This window comes from Hirundo rustica, chromosome 27 (genome assembly GCF_015227805.2).
Source record: "Hirundo rustica isolate bHirRus1 chromosome 27, bHirRus1.pri.v3, whole genome shotgun sequence".
In the NCBI taxonomy this organism is placed as follows: Eukaryota; Metazoa; Chordata; class Aves; order Passeriformes; family Hirundinidae; genus Hirundo; species Hirundo rustica.
Window position 1 is genome coordinate 3166560 of NC_053476.1, and position 25521 is coordinate 3192080.

General features: G+C 45.5%; 3 protein-coding genes across 4 annotated transcripts; all 3 read left to right on the forward strand.

The window, feature by feature from the left end:
- The first annotated feature begins 1795 nt into the window (after window positions 1-1795).
- Window positions 1796-6760, forward strand: LOC120763670 (keratin, type I cytoskeletal 9-like). Its single transcript, XM_040087126.1, has 9 exons — window positions 1796-2410; window positions 2500-2582; window positions 3213-3369; window positions 3629-3790; window positions 4067-4192; window positions 4390-4616; window positions 4880-5193; window positions 5658-5759; window positions 6611-6760. The coding sequence occupies exons 1-9, from the start codon at window positions 1796-1798 to the stop codon at window positions 6634-6636; spliced, it is 1812 nt and encodes a 603-aa protein (XP_039943060.1). The 3' UTR covers window positions 6637-6760.
- Window positions 6761-13520: 6760 nt separating this feature from the next.
- LOC120763666 (keratin, type I cytoskeletal 10-like) lies at window positions 13521-19026 on the forward strand. Of its 2 annotated transcripts, XM_040087119.1 has the most exons (9): window positions 13521-14192; window positions 14959-15041; window positions 15481-15637; window positions 16260-16421; window positions 16775-16900; window positions 17116-17342; window positions 18061-18158; window positions 18204-18434; window positions 18890-19026. In XM_040087119.1, exons 1-9 carry the CDS (start codon window positions 13521-13523, stop codon window positions 18913-18915), a joined length of 1782 nt encoding a protein of 593 aa, XP_039943053.1. In that variant the 3' UTR covers window positions 18916-19026. The 2 variants fall into 2 exon arrangements, with proteins under 2 accessions (XP_039943053.1, XP_039943052.1); XM_040087118.1 differs by having other exon boundaries at window positions 18061-18434.
- Window positions 19027-22198: 3172 nt separating this feature from the next.
- On the forward strand, window positions 22199-25521 carry LOC120763635 (keratin, type I cytoskeletal 16-like). Its single transcript, XM_040087077.1, has 8 exons — window positions 22199-22657; window positions 23455-23537; window positions 23727-23883; window positions 24070-24231; window positions 24401-24526; window positions 24614-24840; window positions 25001-25104; window positions 25502-25521. Exons 1-8 carry the CDS (start codon window positions 22199-22201, stop codon window positions 25519-25521), a joined length of 1338 nt encoding a protein of 445 aa, XP_039943011.1.

The following is a 25521-nucleotide window of genomic DNA, read 5'->3' on the forward strand; positions in this document are numbered from 1 at the left end:
CAGTAAAAAAAAAAAAATCAAAAAACCAAATCTTTCTGCAGAATTATACAGAACAACATGGATTTGTTCCCATGTCTCTGTATCAGGGGTGTCAAAGCAACAGCTGAATGGGTCAGAACCCAGCTGCTCCTTGAGCCAAAGTAGCTAAAAGTATAGAAGAGAATTTCATTCACTGTGGGAGAAAAGGATTTCTCACTGGAGAAAATTATCCCCCAGACTCTACTGAGAGTTGTGGTGAACCATTTAAATTCCTACAATGCAGGGGAGGCCCTGCTCCCTCGGGTGTTTCAGAGATGAAGTGGAGCAGCAGGTGGAACGTGAGGCATGTCCTCTCCTCTGCGTGGGCCAGGGTGTGCTGGGAGGGGCCTCTACCAAAAACTGTCTCCACAAACAGTTGCTGTAACAAACAAAACTTAATTAGCAACAACCACCACCACAAAGGCTGAGTGAGAAAACAGTAATATCCCAAATCAATACAGGAAATTGGATATCACACGAGTTCAACCTACAAGGTGTGATAACAGACTGGGATTTGCCAAGGATCATGTACCTGGGCAGGAGGGAAGGGGTGAAAGGTACCCAGGGGAGAAATTTGACAGTCTGAGGCCCAGGGTGATGTGAGGGCTCACAGGGCAGGTGTGCAGCTGAACTATCCACTGCATTGGGCAAAGATACAATCTCACAAGAAGAAAATGGAAGATAGCAAATATTTCCTATTTTTGGTCTTGCTGTGTCTGTGAATGGAAAACAAATCTGAAGGAAAAATGCTGTTTTGATGGCCTTTATTGACTTCATCCCCAAACCAGGAACTTTACCTTTCTCCTCCAAGTACTGTGTTTGTGCTGCAGAGGGAAAACATCCTGATAAAATTCTGAATCCCCTTCAGGAACATGACCAAGGACACTCCCAGCCTGTCAGGAGAGACCAGCCCCAAGCTCCAAGGCTTTCCCAGGTCTCTCAACCATCCTGTTCCTGCCTTTGGTCCAAGCACGTGAAGGGGTTTTCCCTGCAACAACCTGCCCCACTTCCTTCCCTTAGCCTGACACAGAGCACTTCTGCAGTTGTGATACCATTTTTCATAATTAATTTGTTATTTATTAAATGCAATTATAGAGGTATGATTGAAATAATTGCTGATAATTGCCGTGACATTTGCCATCGTTCACTGAGGTTTTATGAGATGTTACAAAGAAGTCAGAGTGCTTCTGTGTACCTACAACATGCATCCTGCTGTAGGCTTTCCAAAGGCATAAAGCAATAAAGCGTTACAAATAAGGAGCATAAAGCATAGGATAATGATAAACCTATGAAAACATCAGTTAGCTATAAAAAAAACAGCCAGAATTCCTTGATGGATAGCTGAGCATTAGAAGAGAGATAGGAACATCCACTGCTGTCCTGTACCATGACAGTGTGTTGTTGTGCTGAGAGGGCTGTGACCAGGACGAGGTGAGTGGGATGAGTTTGTTTCGGATGACTGCAGGCCAGTGAACTAGATCTCGACAGAGATCTCCCTAATTCAGAGCCACCCAACAGAAATTACATGTTTTGTGTTAATAAACAAACGGTCACAAACACTGAGAGGAAGGGTTAAGCTTCCTGCCACTGCCAAGCATCTCCCTTTAGCAAATTAGGGTTTGCAACCACACATGGAAAGCGGGTACTCCCTTCCACGGTGACACCCACTGTCTCAGGTATAAATGCAGAGGAGGCTGCCTGGAACTTGGAGCTATGATTCCAGAACAACTGTAAGACCAGCTTTGACTTTCCACCCGAGTTATTCGCCGCTGCCACTATGAGCTGTGGCTCCAAGCAGCCCCTGAAGAGCTGCCTTCGGGGGAGCAGCAGTGGAGGGGGTGGAGGGGGCAGCTCGCATTCCTCGGCCTCCTCGAGGACAGTCACTTCCAGGACAAGTGGTGGTGGCAGGTCTTCTGGCAGCAGTTGTGGTGGAGGAAGCTCCCGGAGCAGCTGTGCTGGGGGAGGTGGTGGTTATGGCAGGCGCGGTAGCTACGGAGGAGGAATGAGCAGCAGCAGCTGTGGAGGAAGGCTGGGTGGGGGATGCTATGGAGGGGGAATGGGCCACAGCAGCATGGGAACGGGCTTCAGGTCAGGAGGGAGCGGGTTTGGGGGCGGTTATGGAGGAGGCTTTGGTGCTGCTGGTTTCAGCAGTGGCAGCTTTGGCAGTGGTGGATTTTATGGAGGGAATGTGGGAATTCTCTCCAACGACGAGAAGCTGACCATGCAGAGCCTTAATGAACGCCTGGCTTCCTACATGGAGACAGTCAGGAATTTGGAAAAAGAAAATGCTCAGCTTGAACAGTTAATCAGGGAGTGGTACCAGAAGCAAGGTCCTGTTGGCCCGAAGGACTACAGCCACTATTATGGACAAATTGAAGAACTTCAAAAACAGGTAGGATGTTCTTTGTCAGAGAATTTTAAGCACTGACAGACTGAGAGATTCACAGGAAATGTTTTCTTAACATATTGTTTCTCTTATAGATTTTGGCTGCAGCTGTGGACACCCACAAGGTACTTTTGGACCTGGATAATACAAGGATGACTGCAGAAGACTTTAGAATAAAGTAAATATATATTGCTCCTTTACAGGCACTGACTTCCTTCCTCCTGCTTTCCTGAATTTAGTTTCATAGATTCATTCTGTAAACAAATATCGATCCACAGGGACTTGGCTTCCTCCTGTTTCCATGGCAGCGCAACTGAAATAATTTATAAAATTTCAAAATTTTCAGTATTCCTAGAGTAATCTTTGGCAGAAATGCTGCCTATGGCTGCAGAGCCAGAGCTTACAAAAAGTTTTAATTTTAAGAAAATCAAAACTGGGATTTTCTGTCACTGAAAGTCAGGTTAACCAGATAGAAGGAACCTGGACAAAGCTGCAGTAAGAAGAGATGATGCAAGAGACCATAGAAGACATTTTAATATTAAAGTTTGATATTAATATTAAACTTTACATTTATTTACTATAATGTCTAATGCCTTTATATTCTTAAGTAATATTATTAATTAAATGTTAAGTACTGGCTGATGATTTCCTAATTCTGATAGCTGAGAGATGCTGCATGCTCCAAAGTACAGATAAAACAGCAGGCACTGATACTGGAATAGGTGAATTTTCCATAACTAATGTCAGTTAGGAGCAGGGCTGAGGTGCCAGGAGCAGGGCTGAGCTCTCTGCACTGTCCCTGGCACAGGTTTGAGATGGAGAGTGGGCTCCGGCAGAATGTGGAGGGCGACCTCAACAGCCTGCGGCCCTTGCTGGATAACCTGACCCTGACCAGGTCTGACCTGGAGATGCAGTTTGAGTCTCTGAAGGAGGAGATCATCGACCTCAAGAAGAACCATGAGGAGGTAAGAGCCAGCTCCTTGAAACACACACTGGAGATGTGGGAAGCTGACATCCTGTGCTCCAAACACCGACCAAGGGGCAGGGCCAGGGTGCTCCAGGGTACCCCTGAGCTCAGCCCCCTCAACAAAAGTCAAGGCTAAATAACTGCAGCACAACCCTCCAAATACACACACACACACACACACACGCACACAGAGAGAGATATGTTGTTGAAAGGCTCCATTTGTGTTCATTGTCCTTGGGCCTGGGTTTTCTCTGCAGGAAATGAAACTGCTGCAATCCCAGTCCAATGGGGATGTGAATGTGAAGATAAACACTGCTCCAGGAGAGGATCTACTGAAAAAACTGAATGAGATGAGGCAAGAATACGAAGCTATTATTCAGAAAAACCGTGCAGAGGTTGAAAAGTGGTATGAAAGCAAGGTAAATGATGACAACTCTTGGTAAGAACTTCCTGTAGAGGAATGATATAACATCCATTGCTTTTACAGAATAACGGTAGAATCCCTTTGGTCAAAATGAAGTAAATCACAAGTGGGTTTGAATTGCTGTGGCAGAGCCACACAAACAAGTTTAACAGCCCCATTCTACCCACAGCCCTTCTGCAAATTGTCGTGTTCCATATGGCCCCATGATAAACTGCCATGTTGCACTGTAAGTAAAACTCAGAAACTCCCATTCCCTACATTAATTTTTCAGATGGAGGAAGTGAGTCAACAAGTCCACTCAAGTAGCCAGGAAATAGAATCAAGCAACCAACAGATCTCTGTGCTGAGACGTGAATTTCAGAGCCTGGAAATTGAGCTGCAGTCCCAGATCAGTCTGGTAGGTAACTCCTGCTCCTCATCCCCTGATATGCAAAGAGCTCAGGAGCTGCTGGAATGCCAGGACGTCAGCTGTGACAGTCAGTGAGGATCCTGGGCACATCCAGCAACATGTGGGACTTTTCTCATGCTGGGCATAAGAAGGATCTAATTCTGCCACATTCCCCTAAACACTGCATTTTGTTTTTCCCTTCGCAGATAGACTCTCTGCAATCCAACCTGGAAGACACAGAACGTCGCTATAACATGCAGCTGCAGCAGATCCAGGGCATGATCGGGCCCTTGGAGGAGGAGCTGGCCAGCATCCGCTGTGAGATGGAGAGCCAGAACGAGGAGTACAAGATGCTCCTGGGCATCAAGACCCGCCTGGAGCAGGAGATCCAGCAGTACCGGGCACTGCTGCAGGAAGGGACGCAGGGTATTAGGTACATCAGTTAATTAACTTTCTATCGATGCAATCGGGGAAAGAGGACGGCAGCAATATTTGTGTTAGGGACTGGTGCAAGGGATTAATCATTAATGTATTTACTACAAGCACAGGAATTCACATGGAATCTAAATCTTAGCTGGCAGCATGCAAAACTGTTTGGAATTGTAATTTGCCATTTCTTCCCCTAAGTACCATCAAGGAGTGCCATTATTTGGGAAAATGAAAGGTAAGAAATAACACACTCCTTCCTCCTTACAGCACTTCACAGGGAGGAGCTGGTGGTGGATCTTCAGGAGGAGGAGGAGGAAGTCATGGAGGAAGTAGTGGAAGAGGAAGCTGTTGGTCCTCAGGTGGAGGAAGCAGTGGAGGAAAAACTGGAGGATCCTATGGAAGATCTTCCTCTTCTGAAAGTGGAGGAGGAGGAGGAGGGAGTGGAGGAAGAACAGGAGGTGGAACCTGTGGTAAAACTTCAGGTGGAGGAGGTGGCAGTGGTGGAGGAGGAGGGGGTAAATCCTGCCTCTCCCGCGCTTCATCTTCCCAGTCCCAGCCTGGCGACTCTTGTGAAAGCCCAGGTAAAAATGGAATTTAAAAATGCATCCTGCAATTCACAACTCTCTCTGATTAGCAGGAAAGGATATAACTTTTCCTGGAAATATTTTTGCAATTTTTTTCCCCAGTCTGGTTTTAAGGCCACTCTGATGTTTGTTCTTAGACAGTGACAAATCTACATGAGCAGTAGATCCTTCATGCCATGAAGGATGGCATGAAGAGTTGTGTCAGAGGATGGGTGAAAAGAGGAAATGGAGGGGGAAAAGGGAAAATGGTGCCAAATCCTAAGTATGCAAGGAACTAGGAAAGTCAGAAGTTAGAAGTGTGACTGGCATTAAGCAGGGGTTGGTTAAAGCAGGGTAGAACAATTGGAACACTCAAGACATTTAAAATATGTGAGGCATTGGCTGCAAAATACTGAAGCAGCAAAAGATGGAGAGCGACCAAAGGGTCTGATCCAGATCTGATTTCCTGGCTCTGGTTCCAGGAAGTGCTGAAAACATGAAGCTCTGCCTGGAAGGAAACAAAACATTGGAGAGAGGAGCAACCATGGAGGAAGTGTCTGAAGCCATAAAACAGATGAGACTGGGTAAGGGTCCAGGTCCTGGCTGCACCTCAGACAAGAGCCTGAAAATGGTGAAAATGAGCAGGAACATGTACTTTTTAGAAAGATTCGATTCTACTTTTGATTTTTTTTTTTTAAATGAAAAGATGGAAAATGGTCCTGCTTTGAGGTTTCCATTTACTCCCTACAATGAGCAGGTTCAGTCAGGCTCTGTCCCAAGCACAGTTTCCATTGCAGACTGACAGTCAGTCATGACATGAGAGCTGGCTCTCGCCCAAAGGGCCTGAAGCCGTCAGTGCAAACAGCAGGAACACTGCACAGACACTTCTGATGTTGAAAACAAGGCAGTGAATTCAGGAGGATTTTGTGTCATGAGGAAGATTATTTGGTAAAATTTGGTTTAGATGAGCTCTAGTTTTTAAAAAATTCCTACACAGGCTTTGCAAACTCCTCCACAAAATTTTATCCGTCTGATCAAACATCCCCTCTGCCCTGCAACACTCCAACATATATTAATGCTTGGTAGGCAAGATTAAAGCATATTATGTGCCATCTCTCTTTAACTTATAAAAATCTACTGTAAATATCCATACACACAGAAATGCAGATTCTAAATTCACCTGTATTTGGTTTGTACTGCTGCAGCCACTCTAAATTTAAAGTGATTTGCACTTCCATGGCTGAGAGCAGAAGCAGATCCATGTAGTTAATTGCTAAATCTGCACACACTGGTCTGACACTTATCTCGACCCTTCCAGGAGGCTGAGACAACCCTGGTGCACTGAGAACAGCACAGGTGATACTTAGGAAGTAACATAAGGTTTAAAATGCTGAATTCTTTGAAGCAATTCTTTCTTTCCTCCATCTTTCACCAGGGAGTTTTAGAAAGGTTGAGGAGTGATCAGCAAGACCAGCATCTTCCACTGCACGACCTCCCAGTGAGGCCTTTGGACCAAGCAAGACTTTACTGAGCACGGCTGAACATCCCCTGCCACGAGCAGGAGCGAACACTTGTCCAACTTATTCAACACTGCTCACTCCAGGGGCTCATCAGAGCTCTCTGGATGTCCTGTCTGCTTCTTCCATCTGTGCTTCTGTTCCGAATCACTGTTACCCGAGTTAATCTCTACCGTGATTGGTGTTCATGTGGAATAAATGCTAATAAATCTTTGCTTCTCTCTGATGCAACCAGAAAGCTGTGTCTGGTCCAAGTCCCTTTAGCAGAGATTTTTGTTTGAATCAGTTACAAATATCAAGCCCTACCTGTGGAATACACATGGAATGATGTGTCAGATTACTCATAAGACCCAAAGTTTTCATATTCACCACTTAAGAGTCACTGGGCAAAACTTTTCAGTCTGCCCAGTGGAACAATGCTCTACTGGTCCTTGCAATGGGAAAACTCAGTCAAAACCCTTCAGCTATTGACTTCAATCAGGGACAAGAGAGTGGGTTTAAGGCACTGAGTATTTCCCATAAAACCTCTTTAAAATATGAGCTCTGTTGTGAATTTCACTTGGAAATAACCCAGAGGGTTTCGCACACGACACCTGCTCGCAGATCCATCCTTTCTCCTGTGCACTTCTCCCCTCACCTGCTTAAGCCCAAACAGAATGATCGCTCTATGAGTCTTTCTCTCTCAGTTTTCCAGCCACAAAGTTTGTTTTTTCCCTCTGAGGAAGGCATCAGCCATGGGAGGATGTTGGGAAATACAGAGTGAGTGGGAGACCGTGGGAACGGGAATCCTAAACCCTGAGTTCCAGGCAGATCTGTGCCAGTGATTCACATTGTTGCCTTATGCTGGGCTCTCAGCCATGAATTAGTATTGGAAAACAACAAAAAAAATTCTGATTTTTTCCTGACCAGTGTCTCTCTGGGGGCTGGAGGAACCAGCTCACCTGCATGAGGGACTCCTTCCTGCACACAGAAGCCTGTGCTGATGTGCCTGGCCTGACACCGCAGCGATGGTGGGGATTTGTTTGCCCAACTCCCACCTGTTGCAAAATCACCTTCTTCATTTTTAACCCCTTCCAGCATCACATCACACTTGTCTCTGTTTTGCTACCTGTCCCCTGAGCGTGCTTCCTCCAATTGCCCTGCTCATTTTCCTCCTCTGGCAGGTGGTGACAGCTATTTCTCAGACATGTCTGTTGAGGATGTTCAACTAGCAGCCCAAATTAAGGAATACTCCCAATCCAGGAGCCCTGCTTCTCATTCCTCCTCTAGGAGCCTGCCAAGTTAGCCTCAAAGATGTTCCTGCTCAGTGCCTGCTTCCTGACTGTCCCAGGGTGAATTACAGGCCATCACGTGGCCTCTGGCCTCACAGGAGGCTGTTTGGGGTGGTTGGATGTGATTTACTCAGAGGAGCAGCCTGTCCATGCTGGACAGTGTGGTACCACTGACACCTCTTGCTCCTGCCCTTCTTGCCAAAAAGACGACTTACTTTCAGTATTTTACTGCCAGTTATCTAATTCTCAGGCATCTCTGCATTTAACCTTGCAGAAGAAAATCTCCTGAATTGATCCCTGAGAGAGTAAAGCAGAAACTGGAATTTGGAGCGTGGGAAGGGCAGTGAGGCAGTTCAGGGGCTGAGAAGCCACGTACAAGGGTGCAGCGTGTTGCAATACTCAGTGCAGCTCTGCTGCTGATTTAAATGCTTATTTTGATATGGTATAATAGGTAACAATTTCTGAGCCATAAGGATAAATAATATACCGCTACTGCTTTTGCTACTCAGCATTGATTGTACTGTTTTTTCCCTATATAAGATCTGTGGCTTTCTTGACAAGATGTTTTTATAATGTTTATACATTTAATGAGTCTGCATCTACAATGTAAATCAGCTTCCTAATATGGTTTATTGCATGCTATGTTATGTGACAAAATAAATACAAACCACCAATAAACTCACAAAATCCCCTACTTAATCATGGCATTAGCACTCATTACAGACAAAAAGCAGACTAGAATGAGATGGCTTCTTACCAGACCCCAGAAGAAAAAGCCAGTTTTAAGGATTCTTTCCTTTTTACATTTTGCATTACAAAATCTGCACCTGGGTTATCACTGGCACTTGTTTACTGAGAAAACAGGCTTACATGGAGGAACAGAGCTGGAGTAAAAAGCAGAAGTAAAAAATACAAACATTGTAGTGTCGGGTGTCAAAGCTTAGGGCAGGCTCAAAATGCGGCAGCAGCAATACTGAGGAGTAAGGAGAACTTTGCACTTTTTATTTGCATGCATCTCATTAGTCATTAATCAGCATAATAAGCTTTAATTTTATGAGCACAAAGTGTTGCAATTCGGACACTTATCTAGTGTTCCTATTAGCGCTCTGAGAAGATAATTGTAGTACGTGTTGGAACAAGACCTTCAGAGCAACCTTAGGCAAAAAGCAATGTGCACACACTCCTGCGTGCTTGGCTTCAGAGCTCCCAAGCAATCCATGTGTCCATTTGAAGGCACAGAGGCAACTTCCAAATTGCCGGTGTGTATACTGTGCTGATGTCTCTTTTGTTGGGCACTCATTGTCAGCCCTGTTAATTGCCAAATGCTACCCAGGCCAATCTTCATGAGCTGTAGAATGAGTATGGCAAGTACATCATGTCACTGCGCTGTGGGGAAGGCAGAGCCCACCTGGGCTGTCCCTGAGTGTGTAAATCCTCTGCAGAGCTCAGCCCAGCTGTACCTTCCTCCCTGGGCTGCACTGCAAGGAGAGCAGATGCCAGGGATGTTCTCCTTCCCCAGCCCACACGAGCTGCAGTGGCAGAACGTGCCACACCAGTGCAGGCACGCCGGGATCCCACTCTCCGTGTACAGGACACTGCACTGGCCTGAGCCATGCAGGTGTGGGTGCCCACAGCTCTGAGGGGCTCTGAGGCTGCACAGCCCAAATGGACTGAGGTTTCCGAACCTCAGAGAGAGGCAAGAACCATGGCAGGTGTTCTGACCGTGCCCTGTGGCCATTCTGTTTTGGTACCAACAAAATTAATTATTCCTATTTGCCTTCATCCTGTAGGAGACTGACAAAATGACAGTGAGACCACTCTGACTGTGGCTCAGAAACTGCTAGAAACACTGACAGCAGACAGGAGGGAATTAGCAGCCTGAAAATTGTCCCCCAGCTGTGGGACACACACCCTGACCCACAGCTCTCAGAGGTACGTGGCAAAGCCCATGTGTACATTCTTAGGATCTGAAGAGCAGCTGTTCTTCCCATCAGCCTCCTTGCACAGAAGGTCCAGGTTATCCTGCACAAAAGGTTGTGCTTGGAAAGTGCTGGAGGTCTTAAACTTCACAGGCAAGCCCATTGCTGCCTTAGGGGTGGGTCCTTGTTTCCTTTGATGGGTCTAATCTAAATTTCTTCAGAAATGGCAGTGATTTCACTAGAACATTCTGAGCTGGCGCAGGAATGAGGAGTGAGCGCTGTCTCTGAGGTGAAAACAAAACCTCTCTTCTTATAAAAATTTCTGGTAAGAGTGATGGGAAGGGGTCCTTAAATAGACGAAAAGAAACTCTAGTAGTTGCCTGAGGCAGCAGAATGACATTGAGTTAAGGGGAAATGATTCAATTTTTCAGCACACAGGCACAAAAGGGAGAACGCATTTTCTCCAGGTCTGTTTAGAATGCAGCAGCTCCAGCCTGTTGGAAAACTCTCCCAGTTCTGCAGCGTGGGCTGTTCCCAGGGTTTGGCATCACCCTGGCGATTGGGAGTCACTCCTTTGATACCAATCATGCTTGAAAGGAGCACAATAACAGAGCGAGAGTGAAGGAACGGCGGCAGGGCTGAACCGTGGCATGTGCTGAGCTGCAGCAGAAGGTGCGCGCAGTCGGAACATCCCGGCACTCTGCAGGCTGGGCACTGCTGGTGGCTGGAGTAATAAAGGTCCTTACCCTGCTCCCATTGGGAAACAGCAATGTTATATAAGGTATGGATGCTGTATTAACACAGAAACATTAATGATTCAACATAATGGAAAGAGATGAGAGGCGGTGCTAAACCTGATGGTTCCTTTTTAGGTGATTCTATAAATTTACATCAAACATGTAATATATTAGTGAAAAGCACCCAAAAGCAAAAATCTTTAAAGACTCTTTTAATCAGAAATGAGAAATTCATTCTGTCCACAGAACAGATCTTCTCTGGTTTACAAGTATTTGCACAGTCAAATATTTAATAATTAAAAGATGTTTAAAAATCAGCCAGGATGGAATTCAGTGTGTGCAACTTTACAGGAGGATGAAGTATTCATAGTTCACCTGTGTTTTTCACATACTTCAGTGTCCTGCTCCAAAGAGACACACAGTGACGGCAACAGAAACCAAACATCTCAAGGGCAGTTCTCAACTCCAGGAATCCACAGGAATATGGCCCAACCTCATGGCCAGGGTTCCTATAAAACCAAGGTGTTCCACACCAAGGTGGAACTACCAACAAAAATGAGCTAGCAGCAATGCTAGAGACAAAACAGGAACATTCTACTGGCATGTGACTTAAAAGTTACCTTAGATCTATAGGCAAAATTTGTAATTTATGATCCTCCTTTATATACAAAGAGTGGTAACAATACAAGACAAAAATGAAATGTCAAGGTGAGTGAAAGTTCTCCACCCTTAATGGTTTGAATCTTTCTTTCCTTTCACTGTTGTTATTTTTTAAAGTACTTTCCAAGCCTGCAATAAGACTTTCCCTTGTCAGAAGAACTCTCCCGTATGGAGAAATCCCTGCTGTGAATAATCACATATAGAAAAAGAAAACAGTAAATAAAATAGGAAATAATGTAGGTTCTCAGAAGATAAGTAATTAAGATATATTTTGACTTTTTTTACTCTTTCTTTAATAATTCCAGGGAATTTTGCCTTTAGGATCACTAAGAAACCCATAGATCTTCTATCTTGGCTACGAAAAGCATGTCTAAGGAATATCCCTGCAATCACTGAGGGGAATTTGAACCTGATAATCAATTTTACTCACCCCAGCAGAGTTTGTTACAAAGGGTCCCACTGACCAAAGCAGCATTACCCATATCTAGAAGCAAAACAGCACGAGAAAAAGAAAAAACATTTTGCTTATAGCAAATTCCATCTTTCTGCACCAATAACAGACTGTGCTAAAGCCCAGAAACTGTTTATGCTGCTGAGGTGTCACTACCAGCCTCCAGCTGAGAATCAGGAGAAATTATTCCATCACCAAACTGCTCGGAATCTTTCATCATCTTTCAGCCAGTGAGAGATCAAATAGCAAGATAAAATCGGCAGGTTTTGAAAGCAATTGCGTAAGCAGCAATAGAGCAGTGCCGGTGCACATAGGCCAGGACAAAGGATGCGGTCAGGAAATGTTAAATAATCCTGAATTTGCAAACAACATCCCACCAAGGCAGCCTTTGGAAAGCAAGGACTGTGCTGCGTTGTCATGTCCAAGAGGTCTTGGCTGGGAGAAGGACAGCAGAGCACAAATGGCAGCTCCTCAGACAAGCCCTCTGCTCCTCCACCTCAGGTTTAGGGGAGATTGCTACATTTCATAACTACCTACAGTCATTAAAGGCTCCATAACCCCACAGAGAGGAGGGCAGGCGATGAAGACATTTCAGACAGAACAAAACTGTCACTGGGAGACTGTGCACGTTCTCCTGGGCAAACTGGGGCAGTTTGGGTCCATCTGTAGCAAGACACAGATGCTGGTGTCGTGCTGTTATTTGCACATCTGCCTTCAGACACTTGGCTTTGGCTCCAACCCACCTGATGAGGAGGGAAACCCTTCCACCCGGGGTCAGATTCTGGGGACCAGGGCAACACTGAAGGGTGGGGTCATTTCTTTTGTGGTCTCAGCAGTCTGATTTCTCCTGATTTGTGTAAAAAAAATCTTTCAGCTTTTCTCTAGAATGCTATTTTAATCTCAAGGATCTTTTAAGAACAGTAGATATAATTACTTTATCATCTACAGTATATGACACATTAACAATAGAGAGAGTGAGCTGCTTTATATTAAATGATAAAAAAAACCTTCCCACACACTAATTTTTAAATCATTGTCTGCAATAAAACAACTTCTAGTTTGGATGCAATTGACTTTATAATACAATTAACATATCCTTGATCTTCCTAATATTTTAGATCAACAGGGCTTTGGTAAAAAAAGTCCAAAATTATTTTTCTTTTTGAATTCTAGGATTTGGCTGGCTGTGTGCTGCCATAGCACTTTCTTCACAAAAGAGGGATTTTGATTTTTAAACAAGAATCCCTCTGCATTGCTTGAAATAGCCTGTTCATATTAAATAAGATGTTCTTTAAGTGATATCAGGGATACATGAGTTGGACAACCTTCACAGACGAGTCACACAATCCTATTAGCATGTATGGCAGGAAATAGAATATGTGTAGAAAATCTGAAATGCACAAAGTCGGAAAGAGCAAAAGAGAACAAACAACAGACTTTAGCAATAGCAGCTACAAAACCTTAGCAGAGGAAGTATCTACTCCAGAAACCACTAAATGAAAAGAATGATGCCAAAAAGAAGTGAGATGTTCAACCTCAACCAAGCCTCAGAAGCCCAGATGTGGGCTGGATCGCCTGAGATAGCTGCACAAAAATACTGTTCAGCAAATTATTCTTGGCACAAACAAGAAGTTTGGTAAATGCCCTGGGAGAAGGAAACACCCTGATGGTGACACCCAGTGTCAAGTGCATAAATAGAGAGGGCTGGGGATGAAAATTTGCAGTCCTGAAGCTTATCAGGCTGTGCAGCTAAACTCGGGGTTGCGGTTTGACTCTTGCCTGCTGTCACCATGAGCTGTGGCACCAAATCTTCGACCAGTACCATTAGAATTAGCAGTGGAGGGGGAGGAGGTGGTGGTGGTGGTGGAAGATGCAGTGGTGGAGGGGGTAGGTCTGGAGGATACTCCTCAGTGTCCTCAAGAAAATACACCTCTTCTGGAGGCAGCGGGGGCTTTTCTGGGAGAAGCTTTGGTGGAGGAGGCTCCAGGAGCAGCTATGGGGGGGGCTTCAGCAGCGGCAGCTGTGGCAGGATCAGCCGCAGTAGCTATGGGGGGAGAATGAGTGGTGGTAGTTATGGAGGAGGAATGAGCTGTGGAAGCATGGGAGGAGGATTTGGATCAGGAGGGGGTGGATTTGGTGGAATGGGAGGTGGTGGATATGGTGGAGGTGGATTTAGTGGCTTTGGGGGTAGTGGTGGCTTTGGTGGTGGTGGCAGCTATGGTGGAGGCAGTTTTGGTGGGATGGGCTTTGGAGAGGATTCTGGCTTGCTCTCCACAAACGAGAAGTTGACCATGCAGAACCTCAACGATCGCCTGGCGTCGTACATGGATAAAGTGCGACGCTTGGAGGAAGAAAATTCCCAACTTGAGCAGCTGATCAGGGAGTGGTACAAAAATCAAGCTCCCTCTCAGAGCAAGGATTACAGCCAATATTACAGGACAATTGAAGAGCTGCAAAACCAGGTATGATGCATTTTTACTAACTTGGAACATGTTCTTATTGGAATGACGTTTTCCTCATGCAGCACAAGGCCCCCGTTTGGGGTGATATTCCCCTTCCTGTGCTTTAGGCAGGAAGCAGAGTGGTGTGGGAACCAGCTCCTGTCCACCTGTTCTGCCACATGTGTATCTGGTGCAGGAAGCATTGCACCAGTGCCCCATCACATGGCCTGTGCCATGCTCCCTTCAATGCTGGGCTGCCGCTCACTCGTTCTTCACTCTTGAAAAGCAGATTTAATCCCTGCCTGTGTCGTGCTATTATTGCTATATTAATTGGTTGTTTTTGTGAATATACAGGATGAGCCAGCATGTGCAGTTAGTCTCATTCCAGCCCTCAGCCATTTAACAGTCATGTATTGCTTGTGTGAACATGGCTGTTCCCAAAAGTAATGGAAATTCTGTTTTCCCACCGTTCTCTGTTGGTTGGGTTGGGGTTTTTTGTTTGTTTGGGTTTTTTTTTCTTTTTTAAATATGAGGAGTAATTTAGTTATTCTTTGCAACAAGGCATTTTTAATGGATATTTGTAAAGCAAAATTAACAGTAAAGGCACTTCCTTTTATCTGGAAGAAAAAATTCATCTCTCTAATAACCCCTGCAGCTCTAGTCTGGCTTGAAGGCTTGATATTGCCATAAATCCCTTGTGCAAGGTGTTTGTGCATAGATGTTTCTTGTCTCTGTTGTCAGACTAAAAAGACAACTGACTGAATAACACCTGCCCCCTCCCTTTCAGATTGTTGGTGCAAATGTGGACCTTAACAGGATGCTTCTTGACATGGACAACACCAGAATGACTGTGGATGACTTCAGACTGAAGTGAGTCACTCCCTTCCTGGCTCCATCCACTTTGCCTCCCTTTATCCCCATGAGTTTCCATTGCCAATTAATCTTTGTAGAAGCTGGAGACTTTTGGCTATGACCAGAGAATAGAGAATTGTTGGGGAAAGCATTCTGAGAAGGATTGGTTTGGGTTTTCATTCTTATTTTTCTCCAGATGAGTTCTTGATGAGACACATTTAAGAGACTCCATTCGAATTTCTCCATTCTTTCACATACATTTATAAGCATAATCCTCATGGTATAAATCTCACAGAGAGAACCTGTAATGAAATCAAACACACCTATTGGAGACAAAGAGAATGGGGTCATTTCTTCGAAGAATTGATCAGAGATGTAAGATAGGAACTGTCCATAACTGATATACCAAAAAAGAGGTCTGGCAGCACTTTTACTCTCCTTCTTGTCTGTCATTCAGGTATGAGACTGAATATACTCTCCACCAGAGTGTGGCAAGTGATATCAATGGATTACGCCCACTTTTGGATCAACTGACTCTGTCCAGATCTGACTTGGAGACACAGTTTGAGTCCCTGAAAGAGGAACTGATCTTCCTGAAGAAGAACCATGAAGAGGTAAGTTTCTTCACACTTCAATAATCAGAGGCAACACAACACTGAAAGAATTTCCCCTCATTTTTTCCACCAGCAGTAACCAGGTTTTGATCATCCAACTTGACACAAGCTGGGTTTGATATTGAGGAGTGTGTAGAGGGCATAGCTGCCCACAGCTGGTGTCATGAGAGACCAGGTCAACACGTGAGACCAGGGGGATGAACGGCTTTCAGCACAAACTACAGTTTGCTTGCCAAACTCATGGAAGGAAAATTGGATAGACTATATGGAGGAGTCAAAAAAAAAAAAAAAAAAAAAAAAAAAAAAAAAAGCATTTTTACTCTCTTCAGTGAGATTTCCCACAGAAAAGAAAAGATTTCCACAAAGAGCACACTGCAGAGAATTCCTTACAACCCTGTGGAGGCAGCGCCAGGGTCTCTGTGCATGCAGTGCCTGGCTGTGAGCACTGGAGCCTCAGGAATGGCAGAATTGTTCCATGGTGAGGACAGCTTTTGCTGGAGTCATGGGCTGTGTGAGGGTCTATGTCCTTTTCCCTCCCTGTATTTGAACTGGTGCCATTCCTCCTTACCTCCATCCTTTGAGAACCTCATGGGGGTTTTGTGATTTTTTTGGTTTTTTACAGGAAATGAGAGGACTGCAAGGCCAGTCTGGTGGCGATGTCAGTGTGGAGGTCAATGCTACTCCTGGCATTAACTTAATGGAAAAATTAAATGAAATGCGCAGCGAGTACGAGAGGCTCATTGAGAACAACCGGAAGGAGGTGGAAAGCTGGTATGAAACCAAGGTAAAGCACAGGAGGGCTTTGGTAATGAAATCTTTCACAAAGAATTGGATCTATTTACAGCTGGTGAAAGGAAACTAATCATGTGTTGTTTAAGGGACAATAACTTTAAATTACTTTAGGCAGTTTCCTGCAACAGTTCAGTCCTGGAATATCTGTTATGTGGTAAAACAGGTAGAGCACCTGTGTTCCAGCAGCCAGTGAATTACCACGGTGTTGGCAGAGTGGCTTGTGGGAAATAAACAGCCTGCATGGCATCTTTATCCTTATTAATTGATTTCTTGATGATTTTATAATAACCCCACAATGTTTTCTAATTATCAAAAATGCCTCAATTTTGGATGTTAATTTTTCAGATGGAAGAAGTTACTCAGCAAGTCCACTCAAGTGGCCAGGAAATACAATCAAGCAACCAGCAGATCTCTGAGCTGAGGCGTGAATATCAGAGTCTGGAAATTGAGCTGCAGTCACAGATTGCCATGGTAAGGAAAGGCGTTTGCTTCACCTGTGACACAGTGTATGTGAGAAGAGCTACAGCCAGCAAGTAATCCATCCAAGCAGAATGGGATACTGGTTTACTTATCTTCAATGCTACACTTTTTTTCTGAGGACTTGTGAAGATCTCCTGTTTTCCCACCAAAACAAGTTAAAGTCACCACATTCCCCTAAACACTGCATTTTGTTTTTCCCTTCACAGATAGACTCTCTGCAATCCAACCTGGAAGACACAGAACGTCGCTATAACATGCAGCTGCAGCAGATCCAGGGCATGATCGGGCCCTTGGAGGAGGAGCTGGCCAGCATCCGCTGTGAGATGGAGAGCCAGAACGAGGAGTACAAGATGCTCCTGGGCATCAAGACCCGCCTGGAGCAGGAGATCCAGCAGTACCGGGCACTGCTGGAGGAGGGGCAGCAGGATCTTGTGTACGTACTGACAGAACACAGCACTGCGTGACACCCAACTGCTGGTCAATCACCGGCAGGAAATACAACAGTCTAGATTTGCAAAATAGATGTTGTACTGAAATGAGGCTGATGAAGTTGTCTTGGCCAATCGCCTCCCAAGTGTGAGATATTTCATTCTGTTCAGAACAGAACTTATGTGAAGAAAAATTAATGCAGAAATTCTGAACTACCAGTTTGGGGTTGGCCAAGGAAATGCATGTAAGAGAGTCTGGTTCCAGGAAAGCCAGGAACTGAAAAGGCAGGAAAAGACTGAAAGCAAAAAACACCCCAAACCAACCAAAGTTTTCCAAATCTACATAAAAGTTTCTGAAAGTTCAAGCTACTTCAGCCTCACTTATGCAGTGTGCCAACTTCTTCTCAGTGCCTGAAACAACAGCCAAATTCTCATTCTCATCTTTCTGATTTTGAGTCATACACTGATGTATGTGCCAAATATTGCAAGGAATCCCTAGGCAGAATGTGGGAAATGCAAAAGTTATGGCATTCAAGTTTAAGTTGAAAGAGAGGATAATTTTTGGCACTGCCTCAGTTGTTTTGCTGCGTAGTGCTAGGTTCTAACCAGCAGTACAGCCCAGAGAGATGCTGGCTCCTGGGCAGCAGCTGTAGCTTAATGACCTTTAGATGGCAAAGTGCTATTGATTAACCTTTTTTCCCCCTTCTTTCTCTCTCTTTGCAGAATCCCATCAGGAGGAATGGGAGGAGGCATGGGAGGTGGTAGAATTGGAGGTGGTGGTTATTCTGGAGGAGGAAGAGGAGGAGGTGGTGGCATGAGTGGTGGATATGGAGGCGGCGGCAGTGGAATGGGAGGGGGAATGGGAGGAGGAATGGGAGGAGGAATGGGAGGAGGAAGTTGTGGAGGAGGAATGGGAGGAGGAAGTGGTGGAGGTGGAATGGGAGGAGGAAGTGGAGGAATGGGAGGTGGAAGCGGTGGTGGATGCATTGGAGGAGGAGGAGGAGGAAGAACCTCAGGAGGCATCAGCAGTTCCCACTCCTACTCTTCATCTTCCCAGTCCCAGTCCCATTCCTGCAGGAGTGGCGGTGAAAGCCAAGGTGAGAACGATGGTATGGGCATGGTGTTCTCTCAGTCACATCCTGACTAATTAATGCACGAATTTATACCAACATACTCTTCCAGATGCAAACATTACTGAGGATAAACTAAAATTTCTGGAAAGTATTAGATTTACTGTTACTAACAATTCTTTCCTCTTTGTGTGCAAAGGATCAACTCCACTTCCAGAGCACACAACAGTCCATTTCTATTCCATTTTGTGGGTGATATCAGTTGATCCTGTAGTTTAACCTCAGCTGTTTTTTTTCATCTGTCTCATTCTCTGCAGAACCTCATAAATCCCACAGCCTTTGTGCCATGCTGGAGTTATCCGTTTTTGCTTTTGGAATGCTTATGGCCACTCCCACATGATCCTAATGTCTGGGGGATACTGGTATCTCAGACATTCAGTGCCAGGACTGATGAAGTTCATGCTTGTTTTGTCTCTAAACAGGATATGGAAGAAAATCTTTTGACTAAGAATACACATCAAGGATCCTCCAGTGCAAGACCTTCCAAAAAGAAACTGGCCCAAATCCACTGCATTCCCCACACTCCCAAGGAAAGATGATGATCTGAACAGTTCCTGAGAGTTACAGATGTCACCTCTCCCCCTGCCCTGCATGCTCTGTGCTGCTTCTGCCCACAAAGCTCTGCAGCTTTGGTCACTGGCACTCAAACTGCTGCTTTACAGATCCAACCTGTTTGGTACTCAGGTTGCTCTAAATCAGGAAAATGTCTCTAATAAAATTTAATTTCTGTCTGATGCAACCAGAATCCTGTGTGGGGTTTTTCTTTCCTTCTGTAGGTGTAAACACTTAGAAAACACAAAGCCATGCCAAGACACACCCCCAGGTAGAGAGGTTGCTGATACACTCCAGTAGTTGATAACAAAATTTATAATTAAAACACAATTTCTGAGCAGTCAGGGCAGATCAGAATCTTCTTGGGCTGTGCCTTTGTTTCTTAAAAATGTGTCAGATATTCACGTTAGCTGAGCTCTGAGACCCAACAGATGAATATCAGCCTTAAAGGGATTGAAGAACCTCAGTGTTCAATGACTCCAATGGTGTGGGCTGCACGTGAGTGTCCACAGAGGAACAGTAATGATTACAGAGCCATGGCTGTAAAATGAAACTAATGTTTCAATTCACAAAACTTCGATGAAAACTCATTGGTTTAACCTGGAAATGCACCAAACAAATTTCAAAACAAATGTTTTGAAATTATAAGAAGTGAAAGGGAAATATCATTTACAGTAACTTTACAAAGTTCATTTCCATCAAATGTTAATATTGACAGCAATTGCCTTTGACCTCTGAGAAATTAAGTACATGTAAAAAGGCCTGGAATGTTCACTTTTGGATATAGCTCCCAGTGTATCCCAGCAACTGAGGGGCCAAAATTCCAGTGAGGCTGCCCAAGGGGAGGGTACATCTCACTTGCACACAACCTCACAGGCTGAGCTGCTGGTGCAGAGCTGCACACAAGGGAGGGACCTCAGGGGCTGAGTTGAGAGTGAAAGAAAATGTGAGTCCAAGAGAAGAGAAACAGCACTGCTGAGTAACACAACAGATGCACACAAGTACGGATTGAGAGAACAGATACAAAATTGATTTCTAGAAGTACACGTCACGCTGCCACGCAAACTTTCTCAACGCTTGGAAACCATTCAGGGAAACAGAAACACTTGACTTACACCAAGCTGAAGTGTGCTGGCATTGTGCTGGCATGAACGAGCCTTTGCAGTCTCGTTAAACAGAGTTTGTGCTGCATAAATGCTGCCAAGGACACAGAACAGGAACAGTGAGATTCTAGTAATGCTAATTTCTCCTTCTTTGGTTTAGAAACATGGACTACACAAAAACCATCCAGAAAGAGCCATGGTGTTCACGATAAATGGTCTGAGGATTAAGAATTGTGCATATTCCAGAGCCCTCTAAGGGAGGGAATTGCATTTTCACCTCCTACAGGTGCAGGGACAGGGACCTCCACTGATGTCAGTCCATGCTTCAAACTAACCTTGGAAGAGTATTTATCTCCCTGACTCCTAATCACTTTGCTGCCAACAGGCACTAAATGCTACACATCATACAGTGAAGTTCAGAAGGGGTTAAAACAGAACGAAGACAGCAGCCATTGAGAGGTGGAGGAAAGGAAGGATTTCCAAGATCATTTTACATCCACAAGGCACAGTACTGGGTTTGTGTGGCAAGGTTTGTGTGGCAGGGGATACAGGGAATTTCTGTGAGGAGCTTCCCCCATGTCCAATGGATCCAGTACCAGCCCAGGGTGGCCCTGCAGAGCCCCTGAGCGATGACAGCAGCACCTTGGGGTAACAGAGTCACCAAGGGTGAACAAATCCGCACAACTGCAGCCAGAGAGAGGAGAGGGCTTATTTCTTCTTCTGTAGTAGAGAACCTCTTCCTAAAACACCTCTAGGTTGAATCCATCCTCTCTCTCTGTGGATAAGCTGATTTTGTGATGGTGATTCACAGCAGGTCCCACCAGCTCCTTGTGCTTCCTTTGCACAGCCCAGTGACTCCTCTGTAGGAGCTGCAGTGCTGATATTTAATGCAGTTGGAAATCCGAAAATTTGATTTTGTTCAAGGCTTTTCTCAGTTTCACAGAGCTTGATTAGTAAAGATGGAAAAAGCAGCTCACTGCCGTTCCCTATTTGCACGGGCAGTGGAAAAAAGTACACAAGTATTTCTGACTCTCTGTTGGGTGGTGCAAGGTATTCTGTCATGGTTGCAAAATACCCTTCACTGCAATGAGCTCAGGTAATGATGATATTTTTTTCAGATCTAATCTTTGTCTCTTTTAATCAAACTTATTTTTTTCATTGTAATATAATTCAAGGATGTATCTGAGAAATTATTATTTAAATATAGTTATGAAAATATACAAAGTAAAATATTTCTCCTCTCAATTTCCTCAGTGTCCATTTAAAACCATTAAAATAAAACTAGGAGCTCTTTGATATGATAAGATTTAATATATTTTCCCTTGTAAAATGTTACTTTTGTGTCTGTTATGCAGAGTTTTCTTCAAAATGAAAAAAGACCATGATCCACATGCTGCATGTTCAGAGAAAACTGAATGCCAGCAGGACTCCATTGAATACAGAGTGAAAAATTCAAAGTTCTCTTCTGTAATAGACATGGGAATGCAGTCTTAAAAAAAAATATTTTGGTGCATTAAAGTAGATTTCTATTAAGCTGATGTAAATTTGAAATGAATAAATGAATGAAGACTCCATGGAAGCTGCTGGTGTCATGATCGCCCTCGGAGGCTGCTTCATGTCTGTGATCTCAGGTGGAAAACCAAAGCTGAACAACTGAGTTCCAAAACGTAAAAAATGACGGACACAGAAAATGAAGCAGAGACTTCATCAGCTGCCATTACCAGCGAGATATTGCCAGATTAACAGAAACTGAGAGATACTACATTGTTCAACAAAATATCCAACAAGGAGCCACCCACATAAAATTATAGTGCAGGCTTGGTGTCAATCAACTAAGACATATTTGCAGTGAATGGTAATGCCTTTTACTTACCTCAGACAAAATTCCTCTTAGCACATCATTTTTGGCATGAGCACTAGGGCTGGCAAACCCCATGGGAAGCTGGACTGCCTGGCAGGTGACACCCACCAGGCAGGTATAAATAGCCACCAGCAAGGACGGCCCGCTGCATTTGATTTCCTGTATCTCGCTGCGCAGAGCTTTGCATCTGGGGCTGTGTATCTGATCCCTTCACCATGAGCTGCAGCATCAAGAGAACATCCAGCACCTCGTACAGGAGCGGAGGAGGAGGTGGAGGCGCCTGTGGTGGCAGCAGCGGCCGCAGCTCCTCTGTGTCCTGCCGGCGCTACGCCTCCTCCGTCATCGGCGGGGGCAGCTACGGCGGGGCGGCCTGCGGGGGCTACGGGGGCAGCCTGAGCATTGGCAGCCTTGGCGGGGGCTTTGGCGGGGGCTTTGGCGGGGGCTTTGCGGGGAGCTGCGGCCCTGGCGGGGACCTGCTGCTGGGCAACAATGAGAAGGTCACCATGCAGAACCTCAACGACCGCCTGGCATCTTACCTGGAGAAGGTGAGAAGGCTGGAGGAAGAGAACGCTCAGCTTGAGCACCACATCCGTGAGTGGTACAGGAAACAAGCTCCCAGCGTTTCCAAGGACTACAGCTCCTACTACCAGACCATCGAACAACTCCAAAATCAGGTAGGATCATCCCGGCACACGTGCCTCCATCTCCCACACGCTCCTCTCTCCTCTAAGGCCTTCCTCCTTCCTCTTTGCTCCTTCCTCCTCCCTCCATCCCCGGCTCTGGGCTCTACCCGCCTGCAGGACGGCCGTGCTGCTGGTACCGCAGGCACAAACCTGCTGAGCTGCACCTCCCATCCCCTGGGTGAGAAAACCCTCACAGCAGCCCACAGGCAACAGGGCACAGCCCCAGGCACCAGGAGCTCCACCAGCCACAGACACGCCGGCTCATGCAATGTACATCCCACGTTGTGCAGGTGGCTCCAAACCAGCCATGTGTGGTTTGCAGCGCTTCTCCCTGCTCCCACCCAGATCAGCTGGATGGAGTGCAAAGCCAAGGCACCTGGATGGCAGGATCTGAGCTCCCTTTGTCCCTGCACACTCCTACAGACACCAGCTGGAAGGACTGAGGTCTTCCATTACAATCAGGTCACATAGTATCAAAAAAAGATAGTAAACAGACACCGTGAAGAAGTACATTATATGGCAAGGGCTGCAAACACTCTTTGGGACACATGGGGGCTGTCCCTAACTTGAGAAAAGGAAGAGTATGGATTTGGCAGGATGGTCTGTGACAGCACAATCTTCCCTGAGACGTAAATCTTGATTGTTACCCTTCCATACAGTCCCCGCTCGACCGCAATAAACAATTCTAAGACCTGCAATGACCCCCTACCAAAGCTTTGTGTCCTCTTTCTGCTTGTCCTGGAAATCTAGAACACAGAAAGACTCCTCTCCATATTCCCCTTTTGCAGATTATTTCTGCAACTGTGGACAACAACAGAATGCTTCTGGACATTGATAACAGCAAGATGACTGCCGATGACTTCAGAATGAAGTGAGTACCTCCCTGTCAACCTTGCATGCCTGTCAAATCCCTCTCATCATCTCAGAAGAAAAGGGAGGACTGCCCTGGGTGGTATTAATGAGTCAACCTGTTTTACTGGAATTCTGATCTTAGAAGGATGTGTGCTATTGACTGTCAGCACCTCATCTCCCCATTTCTCTGTCTCTGTGTGTGACACAGGTATGAGAATGAGCTGGTCATCCGTCAGACCGTGGAGGCTGACATCAATGGCCTGAGAAATCTCATGGATGACCTGACTCTGGTTAGATCTTCACTGGAATCTGAGCTGGAGTCCTTGAAGGATGAGCTGATTGCTCTGAAGAGAAATCACGAGGAGGTATGATCCAATGACAGATAGCACAGAGACATAATCCATTGATCTTCACAGCTCCCACCATCACATATCCACTCCATTTCACCTTATGCCATGGAACCGTCATTCCTTTGTACCTTGGCACTGCTTTGCCCCAGCACAACAAATGACCTGTGTGTGCTCTTGTGTCTCTCTCTGCACTCCCTGCAGGAAATGAGGCAGCTCCAGTCCCAAACTGGTGGTGATGTGAGCGTGGAGGTCAATGCTGCCCCTGGAGAAGACTTGACAAAGATCCTGAATGATCTGAGAGATGAATATGAGCAGATCATTGAGAAGAACCGCAGGGAGGTGGAGCAGTGGTATGAGGTCAAGGTACGTAGCAAGGTACTCCACCAGAGTGGAGTCTCCTTTGGTGGGACAGCCCAGACACCCCAGTACTGGGACTGGCTGAAAGGGAGAGGCTCCCCAGAAATGTGAGCAGTCACTCAGCAAATCTGCTCCCTTGTGGCTCAGAAAGTGTCTCTGGCGTTTGACTCTGCAGATCCAAGAAGTCAATCAGCAGGTCACTTCCAGCAGCCAGGACATCCAGACAAGCAGCCACCAGCTCACCGAGCTGAGGCGCGAGATGCAGAACCTGGAGATCGAACTGCAGGCACAGCTCAGCACGGTACGGGGGCAGGATCTGCGGGCCCTTCCCTCCTTGGGCAAGGAGTCACAGAACTCTGCTCCTCAACCCCTTTGTTTTCCTTTCCAGAAAAGCTCTCTGGAGAACTCCCTGGCAGAAACTGAGTCTCGCTACAGTTTCCTGCTGCAACAAATCCAGGCACAGGTCAACGCTGTTGAGGAGGAGCTGGGCAGCATCCGCTGTGAGATGGAGGGGCAGAGCCAGGAGTACAAGATGCTCCTGGGTATAAAAACCCGCCTGGAGCAGGAGATCCAGCAGTACCGGGCGCTGCTGCAGGAGGGGCAACAGGATCTTGTGTATGTATTTCATATTTTAGCAAGGGAGCACAAAGAAATCCTAATGTACTTATTTACTAATAAAGATTTTTTTGTCCCTGAAGCTGCATCAACATATCTTTCAATTGAATATCCAATGTTAGTATGTTTTGATGAATTCTCTCTTTTTTTTTTTTTTCAGTGCCTCCCAAGGATCTTTCCAAGGTGGTGGAAAATCCTCCCAGTCATATTCTGCTTCCTACTCTCATTCCCAGTGTGGGGAGATGTCAGGTAAGTCAACACTTTGTAAGCATGTGATTATTAGTGGGTTACATCTGCCCCAATGTCTGCAATATATTTAGTCAGAAAAAAGTTTTGTAATTTGGGCTGGGAAAGAGTCGGAGGTCCATTCACCCAGGAATGAGAAACCTCATTACTGCGTTGAAGCAGAATCAGGGGTTAAAATACAGCAAGTACTGCTCTTCCCTCTGCTTAAATATAAAATACAGTTTAAAAACTTTATCAGATGGGAAATAATTTTTGCTTACTAGAATAATAAAAAATACAGTTCTGAGAAAGCGCCCAGGGTGCCGGGCATGGAGCCTCTGTGTCTCTGCTGCTGACATTGTCGGGTGTAAGAACTGCACTCAGCAGGAATGCTCAGACTCCTCTCAAGGCAGTGATTTGCTCTGTGTCCACACAGGGCAGGCAAGAGTGTGCTAG